The sequence below is a fragment of the Mustelus asterias genome, chromosome 13 (genome assembly GCF_964213995.1).
Source record: "Mustelus asterias chromosome 13, sMusAst1.hap1.1, whole genome shotgun sequence".
In the NCBI taxonomy this organism is placed as follows: Eukaryota; Metazoa; Chordata; class Chondrichthyes; order Carcharhiniformes; family Triakidae; genus Mustelus; species Mustelus asterias.
Window position 1 is genome coordinate 86,846,467 of NC_135813.1, and position 19,890 is coordinate 86,866,356.

Here is a 19,890-nt window from a genome sequence, read left to right on the forward strand (position 1 = left end):
CAAAGGAACTATACCCAAGTAAGGAATCAACTGTTTCAGGGCAGAAGTATGGGGAAAATGGTAGAAAAGGTAAATAATACTATATACTGAATACTATATTAAAATAACCTACTGAAAGTTAGCTGCAGTAAAATTATTTTGGAGTCGCAAGTAGTGATCATGTTGAAGCTAATAGAAGAGTGTTCTGGTGTTCCAGTCAACCTTGGGCACCACGATCAATTCTAGTCACTAAAGCATAGGTGAAATATCTAAAACTGAAGATCAGTCAGGAGTAGTCATGAGATGGATGCCTAGTGCCTGAGGACTGACATATGAGGAAAAGTGAGAAATAAATATTTGTCATTTCAACTTTGGAAATAAATTACTCAGGAGTGATGAGAATGTGGAACCCGCTGTCACAGTGAGTGGTTGAAATGAATAACAGAGATGTATTTAAGGGGAAGCTAAGTGAGCTAATGAGGGAGAGGAGGAGAGAGGATTGCAATGATAGGTTTAGATGAGGAAAGATGAGAGGCGGTTTGATGGAGTATTGATTGTTTGGGCATTTATATCCTATGAATCCTCCTTTGGGTAAGGCAGTTGGGGCTAAAACTCAGGTGACATTCAATAAAAAAAGAGAAATGTTTAGATTTACACAGCACTTTTCATCCCAAAGCAGTTTACAGCCAATGAAGTATTTTTGAAATGTAGTCTTTGCCTTATACAATTGCAACAACACTTCTTACAGCATTGGTGAGATCACACCTAGTGCAGTGTCCAGTTTTGGTCTCCTTACTTGAGGAAGGATGTGGTCTCACTGGAGGCAGTTCAAAGCAGGTTCACCAGCTCGATTCCAGGGATGGAAGGGCTGTCGTACGAGGAGTGGTTGAATAGCTGAGGCTTGTACTCGCTGGAGTTCAGAAGAATGAGGGGGGTATCTGATTGAGATATATAAAATGCTGAAGGGGATTGATAAGGTGGACTTTGAACAGATGTTCCCCCTTGTGGGACAGTCTAGAACAAGTGGTCATAGATATAGAGTGACAGCAGGTAGGTTCAAAACTGGGATGAGGAGAAACTACCTCTCTCAGAGGGTTGTGAATCTGTAGAACTCTCTGCCCCAGACTGCAATGGAGACAGAATCAATCAACAGATTCATGAAAGAGACGGATATGTTTCTGAGACAAAGCGGGATAAAGGGCTGTGGGGAGCAGGCAGGAAAGTGGAGTTGAGACCAGGATAAGATCAGCCATGATCATGTTAAATGGCGGAGCGGGCTCGAAGGGCTGAATTACCTACTCTCGCTCCCAATTCCTATGTTGTTAAATTAAGGAAATGCGGCAGCCAATTGATGCACAGCAAGATCCCACAACCAGCAATGCAATAAACCAGATCATCTGTTTTAATGATTCTGAAGGTTAAATATTATTATTGGGGTGGACTCTCCTGCTCTTCACATAGTACCGCGAGATCTTCTCCGATCACCGTGAGGAATATGATGCTATATGTGGGGTTACGGGGATTGGGTGGCATTGTGGTCGGTGCAGACTCAATGGGCTGAATGGCCTCATTCCGCACTCTAGGGATTCTATGGTGAGAGTCATGCGTTTCTTTGAAGGATGAGCTACTTGAGCTGAATAACTTTCTTCACCTGAATTTATTTTTTGTTACCTTTGGTCACATTTACAGTTTATAAACCCTCTTCTAAGAAATGTTTAAATTCTAAGCACTAGTACATATACTTTCAAAACACAAAGGAGATAATTTGTTTATAAAAATAATCATTTGAAAAGTTTTGGGGTTTCTGTTAAATTTATTTAAAAGCAAGTTCTGAAAATATAAAGTTTTTATAGACTTGTCTTTTGTAATGGTTTCTACAATAAAACAAGACTTTATATTACTACTAAACACAGTAATAATGTAGTTAAGGGGGCTATAAGGTTGATTGGAACCCACCAGCCATTTCTACAAACATCTTAAGTGCAACAACCATATGACATTACAAGACAATGCTTGGAATCACGTTACTATTATCCACTTATTCATCATTTTAAATTCTTCCCCCTGGTCATACACAAGAAGTTTCCTTCTGACCATCTTGTTATACTTTTAGCGTCATTATTACAGAAACAAATCAAAAGTCTTCACTGATGGGACGACTGTATCATAACCAAATACTAAACTTATCATCTAGGGCTCTACAGGTATCAAATGCGGATACCTTATCTTAATTGGCATCCATCTCATGTGCATCTAAACTGTATTATTTACTATTTTGTTCAGACAGACTTTATCCAGTTCTCAATGGGTGTCCATTTTAAAGTCAGGATCCCTGCATTGTAACAGGAGTGGGAATGCTGCCGAATTCCCCCCACCCTTACCACCCTCTGACTACCCCATTCAGAAATGGCAAGGCCAATCCTCCTGTCCCTGCTGCCATTCTGGTTGAGGTCAGTTAACTCATCATAGTCCTAGGAACAAAGACTGGGACATTCCTGGTTTGTGAGAATCAGTTCCCCCTTAGGCAGTAGCTAACATCGGGAGACATGGTACGTTAGCGGTTTCATTTATCTTAGCTTCTCATTTCCAACACTGTTAAAAGTAGCTTTTGCCCGTATAAGTGGATAATAATACACCTAAAGCAAGCATCAGCCTTTATGCAAAATATACATTTCCAATCGCTTAGCTTTACAGAACACGAAATACAGGTAGCAAAAGGTGCAAGATTCATTGCTTCCCCACATAGATCTTCTTTGACAAATTTGCAACAGACTGCTACATAAATTTAAAGCTCTTTGGTGGCTGCAAAACCATCCACTATCACATCATCCATGTAACTAGGGCTGTAACAGAGAGGGAGAGAAAAGGCGGGCAATTACATGAACAGATTGCGATTAAAATCCATTGGTCTTTTTGTAAAAAGTACAAAAAACTTCAAACCTGACTGTTAACATTTAAGAATGCAGTTAGCAGAATACTGGTTAAAGATCATTCCACTATTTGGCCAGTTAAAACAACTTGAATATGTACAAAAGAAATATAACCTGCTCATTTCACTGGTGTATTTGATTCTCATAGAAAAAAAAAAGATGTGCTATTACATTCCAGTAGAAAACGTGATATACATAAAACACAGAAAACATTTATTTGAGATAAATGGGACAGAAACAACAATACAGTACAAAGCCATGAATTCTGAAAGAGGGGCTAACAGCTGGATATTTCCTTATTGTCAAAGATTTACAAGATAAATGTAGCCATTCTGTGCTTAAATACAAGTGAAAATAAATATTTTTTCTTTTTTTTACATTTAAATAAACTCATGCAAACATATTTACACGCACGCACACAGAACACATTCCCTGTAATGTTTGTGTTTCAAAAGTCTATGCAGTTCTTTTCCCCCCAAAAGGGCTCCTTCCAAACAAATCAAACCGAAACATGAATTTTCTTTGATTAACAGCCAAGGTGGACAGATGCTTTGGGTTCTCCTTTAACAACACTAAAAATCTATTATACGCTGTGGCTATAACCCAAAACTGTGTTGTGGGAAAACATAAGCACAGAACTGTGGAAATACACAAAAGGCCAGCGCCTGAACGGACAAACAATGCTTTCAGGAATAAATACGAGTTGCATTTATATAGCACCTTTCACCATCTCAGGATGTTCCAAAGTGCTTGCTTGTTCTTCCAAATAATGTGATCTTGATGGATTTTAAAGTCTCATTCGAAAGAAAGCAGCTCCAATAGTGCTGCATTCCCTTAGTATTACACTGGAGTATCAGCCTAGCTCTTGTGCTCAAGTCTCTGGAGTGGGCTTTGAACCTACAACCTTCTGAATCAGCTAAGAGTGCTACCAACTGACTACAGCCGAGACTTTGATAAAGTGCACGTCCTTGGTCAGATTTGGAATCGTGACAAAGTGTCTGCAGCCTAATAGATCGACCATCTTCCCTCTTTGAGGATGTATATAGAATTGCTGTGTATTTCCACAATTTGTGATTATTGATTAAGATTTTCGCCATGCAGTTTTAAAAAAAATTAGATATCACTGACCTCAGACTTTTGTTCCACCCCTTACCTGCGGAATCTAAAGCTGCATTCATCAAACCCTTAATTACAAGAATTTAAGCAATCATTCTTTTATTCTTCATATTGTTAAAAACATCTTTTTGCAAGGCCGCTAAACATCGTGACCATTTCAAGAGGGACCCGATGAAAGATCCTTCTCCTGAAACATGAACACATTTCTCACTCCACAGGTACTGTCTGACCTGCTTGAATGTTTTAGTTAAGCATTTGCTGTTTTATTTCTAATCATTTTGATAACCTAGCACCAATAATGAAGTTATTGACCTCAACAATGCATCAAGTGGCTGCAGTGAAAACTCAAATGTTCACAACTGTAACCAAATGCCACACTTCTGCAGAATACCTGCCAACTTAAAAGCAACAACTGACTCGCAAAATATATCCATTAAATACAAAATAATTATGCAGCACACCACAGTCCAAAATATTTTTGTAGTTTTTGCAGACAACTGGAATTTCTAAATTGCCATTAGGGTTAAGGTCCCCTGCCAGGATCCATGTGCAACACTTCGCTGGAAGAATACAACCAAGCTGAAATTGCTCCTAAATGTTGTATAGATAGAATCTCCAATGCTAATTATTAAAATGACGTTATTAAGTGTCTGTTAAAACTGTATAACTTATAAAGGACCGGGTCATAGTCTCATGGAACAGAGCAGGTCAATCAGCCTCGAACAAATGTCACACACGAAAGTGTGATCTGGATGTTAATGGAGTGGGGGTGAGAACATTTGGCAGGACATAGACTCCTTTTGGCCTATGCATGTGCAGTTCAGATAATCCAGCAAACATAAGATTCTAACTTTATACCTCTGGTAAATATCCAGATTGGAGTATCCATGCAGTTAAGCTTTGGGGGGAATGGAGAGCACACAGAGGGTTTGAACATTCTTAGGGGCCTTAGTATAACAATCTTATGAATAATAAGTGTGATTTATTAATAAAGTGTGCCACTGGTTCAAGTCAGACAAGTATGGAATCCAATGTCAACAATCTTCTGAGGCACATGCCTGTGTCAGAAATTAGATGGGCAGAATAAATGGAGCCAAAAGCCAATTGCCAAACTGTAACAACTCTGTTGCCATGTTTTATCTGAACAGAAATAACTAAAATTAGGTTTATTTTCTTTGCATAGCTTTTGTCTTTCTCGATAATAGCCTCACAATCTTTTGAGCAAAGGATTTATGGCATTAACATAATAGAAAGTGATTTGGCCAGATTATTATGGGGTCAACCACTGGAGTAGACTGTACTTACCTCTTGCTCTTACTAAATAAAGGGGCAGCTGCAAGGAGTTGGCATAAAGTGGAATAAAATCTAGAAAATTTAATTTAAGTTATGATCAGAAATGGAATAATGAAAATAATGGTTGGGATTAAAAAAGGGCTTGATCAATATTTATAGACTGGACACAGAATGCAGGAAATGATGTCAGTGCAATATGTAGCAAAGTAACAAACAAGAGAAAATCATGCATATCTATGGGAAGAGATGGACGTGTCAGTGTGCAGGCAAGTACTTGTGTTGACATGAATACAGTCAACCAAAAGGACTGGTCAGAGCTGCAAACAGGCAGATGAGGAGCTTTGCTCTCTCAATCTCCTTGTAAGTTCAATTGCAAATGTTTCTCTTAAAAACTGCTATCTTTATTGGGTGTCCTAACTGTGGTACATCAATTTGTACCATGTTTTGGTAATATTCTCTTCTTTTATCCTTTATGGTGTCTCATCAAATGACACCATTTTTGGAGGTCTCCCAGCAGGCTGCTTCCAAGTAATTGAGGTGATCAAAAAGTCTCCCTTGCCAGTTTTACCTCACTCTTCAAGCAAAACCAAGGGACTCTGCCCCAAAACTCACCACTGCAGCAAGGTTAAGATCACAAACTCAAGGATATTGCAGTTGTGAACTTCTGTTCTGTTGTTTCATGCTCACTGTGTCACTCTTGATTTGTCATTATCCCTCCATTAATCTACAAGCTACAAGTCACAATGCTTTCCCTGGAGCTAACCTGCTATTTTCAATTAAGGAAGCCAAGTATGACAACAATCTCTCCCTGATGGCAACTTGTTCTGTGTAGAATCACAGGTATGAACCACACTGCACCTATTCCTGCCACGATTAACATTTCTTGATGATCAAGCCTCTGTTTGCTACAGTTTTACAGTGGGATATGCAATTTTTCTACAACATGCATCAACCCAATAAGACAGGAGTGCATTTATATCATCTCAGACACAAGTAAATTGATTTATTTTAAAGGATATTTATATAGGCAAATACAGAAGCCAATTTGTACACAAGGCCCACAAACAGAATGAACAACCAAATAGGAACATGTATTGCACTCCAGTTCAAAAGAAGCTAATCAACTAAAGCTTGCTAGCAGACAATATCAAAAGGTAAAGATTCCAAAATATCAAAGTGAATAGGTTAGGATAACTTTGGTCAAACTGAGCTTTGATATTGTAATTAATGATATCTGATTGTGCATTGCCTTGTAATAGACTCCAGACGAGGTTGTGCCATAACAAGCAAGAGGCACAATTTATAAAATAACGTCTCCTCACTTGTGAAATATATGGAAAATACAAAAGACATTTCAATTAGGGGGCATGATCAAAAGCTTATTGAATATGAATAAGAATTGCATTTATACAACACCTTTAACAATCTCAGGACATCCCAAAGTGCTTTACTGCCAATGGAAATTTTTCAAGTGTAATCACTTGTAATGTACCAAACATTCAGCCAATTTACACACAGCAAGTCCCACAACGTGATAATACCCAGTTAATCTGTTTTATAGTGATGTTGACAGAGGGATACATACTATCCAGAACATTGGGGAGAGTTCCTCTGCCCATCTTCAAATGCTGTCATGGGATCTTTTACATCTACCTTGTTTTAAACTATCATCTGAAAGGCAGCATCTTCGACTGCGCCAGTACTCCCTCAGTAATACCACGGAAGAGTCCAGCTAGATTAGTATGCAAGCATGGAGCATAATTTGAACCCTCAACCTTCTGACTCATAAGTTACAGTAGCCATCAAGTAAACAAATCCAAAAAACTTAACCAGCAGAATTCCTGCCAAATATGGATTACTTGGCTCTCGAAGTATTACATTGCTAAAATTCAAGATGATTTATTGAGCAATACTTCTCAATTAAAAAACAAAAAGGAAATTAATCTACTGACTTTATAAAGTGAAACCTTGCCATCTGCAGGAGGCTGTGTCCCCACCTGGGGTCTTGGGACAAACTATATCAGCCATCGAGGGTGCTTCCTGCACACCCCTGGTAACCTGCTAATCACAAAATGGTAGTGGCAAATGCCTAATGGGAGTGACGCACATTATTTGACTGACATGTTCTTGGGGGAAAAGAGAAAAACAGCTGAACCAAGGGAATAAAAATATTTTAAGATATTGATACTAAAACCCACTGTCAAGGGGTTCTACAGAATGATGAAAGCAAACCTTTTCTTAGATTTTACTGACCATATCAATTAAATTACTGAGATGATACATTACATTGCAATAAGCCATTTATATACCTGTGCCCATTTTCTAAAGAAACACAGGTGGTGGTGGAGGGAGGGGTTCAATTTTGACTTTCTGGCAATGGTCCAACTACAAGTTTTTGCTTCACTGTGCTGACTGTTCAGTATTCACAGATCACATACACCGCTTTAAGCCCGCACAGTTTTACACTGTTTAATTGGCTTTGGTTAAACTCTAATTGGAATTATGGAGATGAAGAACAAACTGGTTTTCAATAAAAAGTCAAGCTATTGGAGGTGTTGGGTGTAAATTTAAAAAAAATTGTAGGGACATGGGGAGTAGGAGAGGAAATTGTAATTTATCTATACTTTTGAGAATCTCAATCTCCGCAAAGAGCGTTAACCAGTTAATAGCTAAAGGGCATGATTTCACAATTTAAGCCCTTTACTCAGCACAAGACTAAAAACACTCTAGACTAAACAATACTTTTGTAGGCAGCTTATAATTTAAACCACAGAACAGAATACTCTCTTTAAACACCATCAAGTGTACGTTATACTGTCTTTTAAATAGACATTCAATTCTGCCAGAGCTAGTCCAAAATGACATTTGGTTCCTAAGGGTTTACTTCTGTTTGTTTCCTTTCTCAGCTTGGTTACTTCTAATTCCAGAACTGTCCTTCACGGTGAGAATATTACTGGAATTTTCCCTCTAGCACAAGCTAGATAAATCACTCAGCTTCATTTCAACTCCTTGCAAAGTTGATTTTCTCAATCCAGGTGCAAGCTTCCACTCACATTCTGCCTCTAGCTGTTCACCCATCCCCGAGACCTGAGAGAACAGCCAACATCTCGATGTTATTTAGTTATATTTTAGGAAAGCCGATAGCCCAATCTTTACAATTACTTTTTCTGCACCCTTCTTCATGGCAAGGTGAATCACATGGGCCGTGTATTCAAGGAGAAATGGTCAGCTGTTCTTTAGACCCCAATTCTGATGCATCCTGGAATCAAATGGACAACTAAAAGTACACCTTTTTACCACTTTAACACTTTCCTAGGACTTAGAGATTCTCTGTCTGTCCAGCATCATCACAGCTATATCCACCATTGTCTATCAATGCGAATGCCTTGTAACTTCTTCCCAATAAAATTATCTAGGTCTTCTTTAAACTTTAACAAACCCATCACCTAGAACTATTATCAGACAGACTCAGCATAGGTTAAATGACACCTCATTTTACCCTAAATATAAAGACAGAGTCCAAAACATCATAATTTTATAAATCTCAATTTTAACACAAGGGCATTTTGCCTAGGGGTTATCCCTCAATAATATGAATAGTTACCTGTTATTCTGCAGAACAAAAAACATTTAAAATCACCTCATGATAACTATCTAGCTTAAATTGTTGCCCACCTGAGCGACTAACAGAAAATTCGACCACTGAGGACTGCTTTTTCATATTATATAAAGCATGTCACATGAAAAAGGGGAGACTGGGTCAAACCTGCACTTTAAAGGGACTTGGGGATTTAAGGACATTCTTCAATTATAGGAAAGATGACTAAATTCAGAATACCAATTCAGAATATTCAGTTGGTGGTTTATTATTTATTTAAAAAAATTGAGAGATGAAACAAAACTACTTCAAGTAATCTGCTTAGACAATTATATTATTATATTTTTGTTGAAAATCATAGAATCACAGAACCCTACAATGCAGAAGGAAGTCTTTCAGCCCATCGAGTCTGCACTGACCACAATCCCACCCAGGCCCTATTCCTATAACCCCATGCACTCACCCTAGCCTAGTCCCCCTGACATGAAGGGGCAATTTAGCATGGCCAAACCACCCAACCTGCACATCTTTGGACTGTGGGATGAAACCGGAGCACCCGGAGGAAAGCCACGCAGACACTGGGAGAATGTGCAAACTCCACGCAGACAGTGACCCAAGTTGGGAATTGAACCCAAGTCCCTGAAACTGTGAGGTAGCAGTGCTAACCACTGTGCCACCGTGCCGTGTTATAAAGTAAATTGGTTATATATGAAAATCCAACCCACAAGGCTGACCACAGGCCAATCATCTCTCAATGGAGGAAAATGTGGGGAAATGTGAACTTGCCTATCTTGGCAGGAAGAGTAGAAACGCAGCCTATTATTTAAAGTGAGCACCATTGCAGAACTCTGGGGTGCAGAAGGATTTGGGCGAGGCATCCCAAAAAGTTAGTATATGATTCACAAGCCAAATGGAATGTTATTGTTTATTGCAAAAGGAATGGAATATAAAAATAGGGCACTGATGAATACTTAAGAAAGGATCTTTTTCTATTCATTCATTGAATGTAGGCATCGTTGACAAGGCCAGAATTTGTTGCCCATCCCTAATTATCCTTGAGCTGAGTGACTTGCTAGGCCATTTCCGAGGACATTTCAGAGTCAGCCCCATTGGGTATGGAGTCACATGTAGGCAGTGGTTTCAGGATCATCATTGGTTTTTAATTCCAAATTTTAAAAACAGAATTCATATTTCACAATCGGCCATGGTGGGATTTGAACCCAGGTCCCCAGAACATTACTCTAGGTCTCTGTATTACTAGTTCAATGGCATTACCACTATGTACCACTTCCCCTTAGGGTTCACTCAACTGATATCTGGGGTGGGAGGAGGAGTTATCTTGTGGGGAAAGATTGGACAGGCTGGACTTGTGTACACGTATTGCAGTTTAGAAGAATGAAAGGTGATCTTATTGAAACATATAACATCCTGAGGAGACTTGACAGAGTGGATGTGGGGAGGATGTTTCTCCTTGTGTGAGAGATTAAAACTAGAGGACACGGTTTCAAAATAAGGGGGCTCCCATTTAAGATGGAGACGAGGAGAATTTTTTCTCTGAGGGTTTTGGTGGAATTTTCTTCCCCAGAGAGCCATGAAGGCAGGGCCGTTGAATATTTTTAAGGCAGAGGTAGATTCTTAACTTACAAGGGAGTCAAAGGATACCAGGGGTAGGCGAGAACGTAAAGTTGAGGCCACAATTAGATTAGCCATGATCTAATTGAATAGCAAAGCAGGCTTGAGGGGCCGAATGGTCTCCCCTTGCTCCTAATTCATATAATTTCCCAGTTTCCCCACATTTATATAGCACCCTTCAAGACCTCAGTACATTCCTAAATGCTTCAAAACCAGTATTTTAAGTGTAGTCACTGTGGGGAATTTTGTAACTGAGACAGAACTTATATCATCTTGCTTGTCACAATATATCCTTTGACTCTGTACTAAGTCGGGGAGAAATATTTATCATTCAATCAACACTAAAACAGATTATACGGCTATTATTCCTTTACAAGAGCAAAATGCTGCAGTTGCTGGAAATCTAAAAAAATAAGAAAATGCTGGATTCAGAATTGATAACAAGCCATCAACCTGAAACATTAACTCTGTTCTTTAGTGGTGCTGCCAGAACTGCTGAGTATTTCCAGCATTTTCTGTTTTTATTTCATGATCACATTGTAGTTGGTGGGAGTTTGCTGTGTGCAAATTCTTTGATGTGGAGATGCCGGCGTTGGACTGGGGTAAGTACAGTAAAAAGTCTCATAACACCAGGTTAAAGTCCAACAGGTTTATTTGGTAGCACAAGCTTTCGGAGTGTCGCTCCTTCAGGTGAGTCACCTGAAGAAGGAGCGACTCTCTGAAAGCTTGTGCTACCAAATAAACCTGTTGGACTTTAACCTGGTGTTATGAGACTTCTTACTGTGCAGATTCTTTGCCCAGTTTCCTACATTACAGCAGTGACTGGAATTTTCCAGCCATTCACACCAGTGGGATCATCCGCTCTGGCCGACAGCGCAGCCCACCGTGGGTTTCCCGATAGTGTGGTGTGCATTCAACGGCAAACCCTGTTGACAACAGTGGGACCAGAAGATCCCGCTGCCAGTCAATGGCGGGCTGCCTCCGTGAAACATGTGGTGGGTCATGTGGAAAATCCTGCTCAGTGATTCCAGTTAAAAACGTACTTCAATGTCTGTAAAGTACATTGGGATGTCCTTAAGAAAGGTGCTATACAAATGCAATTTGTTTTTCGAGGAACAGAAAACTAACCCCTTAAAGCTCGCTGAGTCTAGATCAAGCCTACATAATTTTTTTGTGTTTCAACAGAAAGAAGGGATACATGACAATAAACCCAAACTCGCACTCTTAGCAAATAAGCAAGCAATATTATTTCATACATTCTGATGACCTGACAAATGTACAAACAAGACTCTCCAAGAACACTCTTCGAAAACAGCACCACTTATGATCAGCCTATGAAGGCTGTACGGTGAAACATCTATTCCCGAACAAGAGATCTCCAGCCAATTAAAGTACTTATTCTCACTGGTAGGATTATTATAAATCATTGATCCTAGCAGAACCCAACAGAAGCATCCATCACGTCCTTTCAGCCTATTTCAAATTACAATTCGCTCTCTATGCACTTCAATGGATCAACCAGCATTCTTATTTGCAATTGTAATATTGCTTTAGTGTCTGTTGCACAGTATAGTGTACACTCACAATTGCCTCCAGATTTTATTCTGTCTGGTCATAGAACCTCCATATTTAGACATACTTATAACTGACCATTCATCCCTGGCTCCTGCAGATCTGCGAGCAGCCCATTTCAACGCCCTGAACACAGAACAATGATGGTTTCCCGAGAAGAGGTTAGACTACTTTACAGGTACAATTCTCAGGCAGTTATACAACAATGTTTTGATTTCAAGTATTTAAAAATACAAGCAATATTAATGCGAGGTGCTTGCATGTTGCTAATTAGCCAGTTGACTGTGCTCCCTTCCCACCAAATCTCGACAAAGTTTTCAAATGTTAATGAGGTTCATCTGGCACTGGAGGTTGGAGGGAATTTTGCAAAAGCTCTTGTTGCTGGTTTGTAATAGATGGAGTTCCACAAAGTTTAGCAATAGGAAGCAAAGAGCAATTAACAATGGCACCAATGCAACTAAGCTGCAATGATCAATGGGAGGATATCCATATGTGTGATATTAAATGCTGAACCGACCTCGAGGAAGATAGAGAGAGAGAGACGTGTCACTGAAACAGATTATGCCAAATTGTGTGGAAACACAAGAAGTGCTACATAAACAGATAATACTGACTGAATGGCTGGGCAGATAGAAATTTATATCGAAATATGCAAGGTAATACAAATTAATCCTAATATTGTAAATATTTGGTATTATCTGTATTGTTACTCAACTATATGTTGGGAATTGTTTAAATACTATGCAGCAGGGATTGCCAGAGGCAATGGATGGGTAAAGTCCAAGTCCAGGAATTTGACTACTAATGGGACGGCTGAACATCAAATTCAATATCCTGATCCCCCCTCCCCCACCCCCCCATATCCTTTGATCCCTTTATTTGTTTTGTGACATTAGGTATTATGGACAATCAGCATGTTATTTGTAGAATAGCCACTCAGGGGCTCCCAACAGGAGTTTTCAGCCTATACTAACTGAATTAAATCTCAGAATAAAAGGCGGCTGCATCGCACAATAATAAAATCTGACATTTATTCCACATTGAAACCTTCTTTTGATCAATATCAGACCTGCTGAGGCTGCTAAGTAAAAAGGAACAAAATAATGAATAAAAAGCCTAAATTAAAACAAAAATATATTTATACTGCAAAGCTAACGACTGCTAGAGCAGCTCATTGGCTTACCTTGGCATTGATAAACCAGGATCCACGTTAAGTAGCTAATTTAGCGAAGTATCACACTTTTGATGTTATCTTAAAAACTCATGAGAAAACACATTTGGGTTCTTCACTGACAACTAACAAAATACGATGCAAAACTGTAAAAAAAAAGTTGATATTGGAACTGATTTTCTCCCGATTTCTCTCTTTAGGCAAACTACCAACATCCACCATTCCAGGCCAAGAATGGAGAGGTAGGAAACCTTTACACAATCCTGCACTGATATTTATTATGAAATACAGGAGAGGAATATGCATTGACTGTCAGGGTAAGGTGAAGTAACCTCACTTCAACAGCTCCTTAAAATCATGGCAATAATCAAAATACACCATGCGTGTTAATCATTGATACAAACACCCCATGTTAACTAATCTGCGGCAGTGTGAAAATGGCCCTGAACTCTCATCAGTCTAGAAATGGCATCAGCAAATTTGCCTAAGCCAGAAAAGTTTATAATACTCTTTCATCATTATCTTAGCACAGGTTGTCATCTCCTCTCCTAGGTATCCATTACAACTCTATACATTGCCAATTCCAACATCTGATTACTGATAGGAATCTTTAATGTTTTCATAAATTGGATTATTTATCAATGCAAACATTCTTTGAGCTCTGAAGGCTTTAAGCCCTAGAACAATGCCCTCCCTCGAACCTTTTCAGACATGCCTAGACACACAGGTGCACAGACGCACGTATACTCACATACAAGGGTACCTGACAGGTTGTCTAATGGCATAAATTCTCCTTCTAGAGGAGAGTGTTTTAAAAACATCTTTTGGCTGATGTATGAGCATCACTTCCTCTACAGAAGGAAGGGAACCGACAAGCTTTGGTGCCACACAGTTGTGCCAGCATCTATTAACACAAAATAAAAAGTTATTACATTTGTCAAACTGGCATTGACAAGTTTGATTGGCAGGCCAGAATAAAACTCTTCACCATCATAAAATCATTACAGAAGTCCAGGTTAATATTAAATCATCACAGCACAAAACTTTACACAAGATTCCAATGGATAGGCGAGTGTACAATAGCGGATTCAATAACAACCGTTCTTCCTTCTATGATAAAACATCACTTTATGGAGCAGAAGAGGAAAGAAAAGACAAAAGCAAAAGTTTGCAGTGGGCCTGCCCTGAATTGAAACCATGTTTCTGATTGGTTGTAAAACTACGTCTGGAGGAATAAGGCTGCAGCTCATTGGGCAAAAATAACACATAGCTGCTGCAATAGTCTTCACAGTGCATCCAGCTTCACAGCTGCCGTCGTTGATGGCTGTTCACACTGAGATCTCATAGGTGGTCCCACCTACGCCCGACACTTTTTTCACATTGGATTGTCTGGTGGGACTGATTGTAGCACCATGGGAACTAGAAGTTGAGCTTATCCGACTATCCACTCTGGATAAACGTTTTGGCTGTCCGTTAATTTTGCTGTGAGCTGCCTTCATCTGAACCTCATCACTGAAAAACAGAAAGATGACAATTGGTGCAATGCTTTCATTCAGGCCTTTCTTTGGAGCCTGTTCAGACAGAAACACACGTCAGGCCACTATTTTCAATTAAAAAGCAGTCAAAGTTAGAACCCAACTTATTGTACAGGTTCAATAATAACTTTATTATTTATTCAATCCATACAAACGCGAGTTAATCTGAACTAAAGCTGCCACCTCAGCAGTTTACGAAGTTTAGCAAGATTCAGAAGACAAGGTCCACTACCTACCATGGAGTTATCAGAGGCTGAGGCACACCTTCTGACATTTCCATCGCAGTGACAAAGGACAGAGGCTTTTGGCTTCCATAAGAGGGGGACCTGACTAACGAGGAAGATGTGATTTGATGACCTGGAGACCTGTATGCAGTCTCAATAGCTCTGCTTTGCAAAGTGTGATGGGACTGCACATTGTTGTTTGCTATGTCTGCGTGAAGGGAACTTGTAGAAGTCCTCGCTACCCTCGACACTGTGCTCGACAGGGAGGAAGCAGAAGTACGCATCAGAGGGTTCCTTGTGCTGTAATTAGCAGGAGACACAAGATTATCTCTTGAACCATATCTGCCAGTGGTTGTCCTTCTCGCGTCATCCAGTAAAGTGTTCAGCTGTTGCAGGTTATATGACCCAGGTGTGTCATGTGCTCCCGAATCTAGAAACACGGAATCAGGTGAGGCTCGAAGGAGTTTTCCTCGCTCTTCCATCGCCTTCCGCTCCTGAATGGAGGCCATTATTTGCTTAGACAAGTTGTCGTATCGGACTGGCGAAGGTTCCCGTTGGTGTGGTGGTGAGGCTCTATGAATTGGGCTGTAACCCTGCATAGGCTGACGCTGGAGATTTGCCCCTCGGATCTGGCACATTTTGGCCGACAGGTACGGTGAATTGTATCCCACAGCCGAAACTCCAGTCTGTGCTGCAGAATCTACCCCAGGATGTGGGGTGGCGGGATTGAGCAAACTATCATAGGACAGGCTTCCATTCCTGTTGGACAAGGAATTCGGACCAAAAATGTTTTTGTATGGATTAGGGGATGAGACGTCCGATTTCATTTGATGTAATTGAACCTTATCTGCTCCCCTCCTGTGAGCCGATTTTAGGCTGAGAGAGCGAGAGCTAACAGAGAGCGAGTCAAGTTGGAACGGTGATGACTGGTAGGTCTTGTGAAGTGATGGCGATCTGTAGTCGGGGATATCGAGATTTGGCTCAGACCTGTAGTCATGGGCCCTGCTGCACTCTTCCATGATAACTGCCTCCTTATGTCCTTCCTGCATGGAAATCTATAAAATGGGAGATCAGACAGTTACCAGGAATAGTCAATTTCATCATTCAACAATAACAGTTGCTACCACCAACATTACAATTCCTCAGTTAAAAGATTCAATTTGTTTCCTGTTCAAATTAAAGATGACGTGGATCAGCGCTCTGAAAGCTTGTGGCTTGTGCTACCAAATAAACCTGTTGGACTTTAACCTGTGAGACGTCTTACTGTGCAAATTATAGATAACAAGTAATTTTGGCAATACTGACATCACAATTTTCAACCATTATACGAAAATTACTACATGAAGGAGATTGTGGAAAGCTAGTACAGATCAAGGGAGGTTAGCAAAAAGACATTCTCTCAGAGATTGTAACATTGATTAGTTGTTGCAATCTGAATCGCTCACATTATATTATTACAATACAGTTGTTACTTTATAAACGTCCGATTCAAAGCATCATGTTACAGGATTGTGCAGCATACAGCATTGGAATTATGCATCACCCCAAAGGTGAATACTTTTCACAGTAACTTCATTGTAGCGTTAATGCAAGCCTATTTGTGTCACTAAAACTTTCATTCTGGGAGAGTCCAGCATTCAAAAACATATTCGAGTTTTATTTGGCACATCAGCCCTTTCTGGATGAATAATATTTGATAAAAAGTACAAGTATAAGAATCAATCTACATCCAAAAAAACTATCCACTTTGAGATCCAATTAAGACATCAGCAAATGTATCACACTTTATAACAGCGCGCTTCCCCACGTCCCATCCAAGTATTTTTAAAATTTATTTTATGGGATGTGGGCATCACTGGCCAGACCAGCATTTTTATTATCCATTTCTAGTTGCCTTGACAAGGTTGTGGTGAGCTGCCTTCATGAACTGCTGCAGTCCCGGAGGTGTAAGCACACCCACAATACTGTTAGGGAGGGAGTTCCAGGATTTTGACCCAGCAACAGTGAAGGAACGGCGATATATTTGCAAGTCAGGATAGTAAGCGAGTTGGAGAGGACTTTCCAGATGGCGGTGCTTCAAGGTAGCTGCTGCTCGGGTCCTTCTAGATGGTAGTGGGTTTGGAAGGTGCTGCCTAAGGAACCTTGGTCAGTTTCTGCAGTGCATCTTGTAGATGGTACACATGGCTGCAACTGTTCGTCGGTGGTTGAGGGAGCGACTGTTTGTGGAAGGGGTAGCAATCAAATGGGCTGCTTTTGGCCTGATAGTGTTGAGCTTCTTGAGTGTTTATGGAGCTGCAATCATCCAGGCAAGTGGAAAGTATTCCATTACACTTCTGACTTGTGCCTTATAGATGGTGGACCAGCTTTCAGGAGTCAGGAGGCGAGTTACTTGCCGCAGGATTCCAAGCCTTTGACTGCTCTGGTAGCCACAGTATTTAAATGGCTAGTCCAGTTCAGTTTCTGGTCAATGGTAACCTCCAGGATGTTGATAGTGGGGAATTTAAACAGTGGTAATGCCATAGTATGTCAAGGAATGATGGTTAGATATAGCCTCTCCTGTTGGAGATGGTCATTGCCTGGCTTTTGTGTGGTGCACATGTTACTTGCCACTTATCAGCCCAAGACTGGATAATATCTAGGTTTTGCTGCATTTGGCCATGGACCGCTTCAGTATCTGAGTCGCGAATGGTACTGAACATTGTGCAAACATCCCCACTATGGCAAGGAATAAAAAGAGTTCTTCTTTGCAAAATTTCTCCCTTGAAAATATGCTTCTCCCTCTGCAAAAGGACAAGACAGCATGGACTATTAATAACCATCAAAGCTCCAACATTGATCAATGAATGCCCATTTAAAATCATTTAAGAAAATGAAACATGTAAATTCGAAGATTGATTTTTCATCGCCTCCAGAAGAGTGATAGTGACCACTGGCAACTTACTATATTTATAAAGGAGAGACAAATGTTGGTTATAGATATAAAAACATAACTAATTTTTCACAAACTCTAAAGGAACAGATTTGTTGACCATACAGAGATCCGATTTTATAAATCAGCTTCTTACAGAAAATAGCAATCTTCTAAATCTATCCAACTGTCACTGCGTGGCAGAGAAATCTGTTGTATGATACATTTTGAGATTGTGACATGGTTCTATACAAACCCAAGGCTCTTTTCTAAAAAAAAAGATTCAAAGCATGTCATGTGGTAATGGATAACCAGTTGTTAAGATCTAACATCAACATTATTTTCTTTAACATTCTACAAAGCAGTAATGTCATGGTTTCTAAAGGGTGAATGCAATGGAGGAAAGTGTCATTTCCGTGATGTGCTGAAGTTTCAGTCACTCAGTCTTTTAAACTATTTCCATTCTAGCCAAGTTATCTAACAAAGAAAAAGTAAAGTACAAGCTTTATTGTCTCGCACCGGATGCTGCATTTTCCTCACCTTATCACTAGCAGCATGGTAGAGGACTTTGGGGTTTGCATCTGAATTGCTGAATGTTGGTCGATACTTAAACATGGCAGGAGTGGGTGGGTTGATGGGCTTGGATGAGAGACCACTATCTGCAATAAGACAACGACAATGTAGTACAGGTAGCAGTACACACAGACACAAAGGTACACTAACTACTGAAAAAGAACAGACGGGCTAGGTCAGAGGAATCTAGGTACACATCATCTTTATTATAAGGTCTTCAGGAGCTTTTGCACGTTGGAATCAGATGTGCACTATAACTCAATGATCCCATTCTAGGACACAGTAATAAATGAAAATTGAGTGCAAAGCTGCAGTAGTTTTATGACAGGGTGGAATATAATGATGGTGGCGTGTACTAAGAGGATTTGGAATAGACAACAATGAACCCTCTGAATACTGGGGCAGTACTGATGCACTGGTAAAGAGGATTGATATAAGCAACCGGTTTATTGTCAATATTCACATATATAAAGACTCATCAGCCCATCTTTCTTCGAAGATTTTTTTAGAATAAAGAAACAATGTGGAGTTGGTTGGAACTTAGTTATTTATTTCTCGCAATGAGTTAATGTTTAATAATGTGAAAGAAAATCATACTCAAAAGGTTTAAAAATGTAAACTGAATTGTAAGATGTTCCAACTATGAATTCAATGTTCTATGTAACTTTAAAACCTATTACACAGCTATAGTAAGACAGTATACATAATTACAAGCAAATCATCAACATAAACATCTAGGTGGACCTATTCTCCAAATCTGTATCTAATCAAAATCGAGTTAATTACAGCAACACTTAATTTATCTCTGCCTTTAGCATTCTGAAATTTAAAAGGAAACACTCAGGCTAATCCTTTAGGAAGAAACACACACTCCCCAAGGATTGGGTGAATAAATATAAAGTACGGTGTGGTAAGGATTCACACACAAGGCAGCCCCAAGTTTGACCATGGTTGTGGGCAATGTGAGGCAATTTCAGTCAAGGTGATGACAAAATCCTTACTATTGGTCTGCTAGGATATAGAGAGAACAAAAGGACAGGCAGCCTGGTCCTGATTATTATCCAGTGATCTGCTGATGAAAAGGAGGTACGAATTGGTTTCAGGGACCCCCAACATTCATTGTCCAAACTCACACCTGAAGAATAGCCATGTAAGCAAGGTAGTTGTTGCTATTTGAGGCAAGGTAGCTGTTGCTATTTGAAGAACCATGCCACTGACCAATAACTACTTTTCTGTGGAGAAGGACAAGGTGTTGAGGCAGGGATAGGAGACAATAACAAGAGAGAGTACAGAATGGAAGAAAGATTGAAGGAGGCAGCAAAGCACTAGCACGTTAATTATAACTTGAGTAGGACAGAT

General features: G+C 39.8%; 1 protein-coding gene across 1 annotated transcript in view; it reads right to left on the reverse strand.

The window, feature by feature from the left end:
- Positions 1-13,138: 13,138 nt before the first annotated feature.
- Positions 13,139-19,890, reverse strand: part of zdhhc8b (zDHHC palmitoyltransferase 8b) — a 227,535-nt gene continuing 220,783 nt past the window's right edge. Inside the window, exons 9-11 of the mRNA XM_078227194.1 lie at positions 18,499-18,617; positions 15,063-16,105; positions 13,139-14,803 (exon numbers count right to left, since the gene is read on the reverse strand). Of these exons, the coding sequence (XP_078083320.1) occupies positions 14,620-14,803; positions 15,063-16,105; positions 18,499-18,617 (1,346 nt within the window). The 3' untranslated portion in view covers positions 13,139-14,619. The remainder of the gene's footprint in view (positions 14,804-15,062; positions 16,106-18,498; positions 18,618-19,890) is intronic.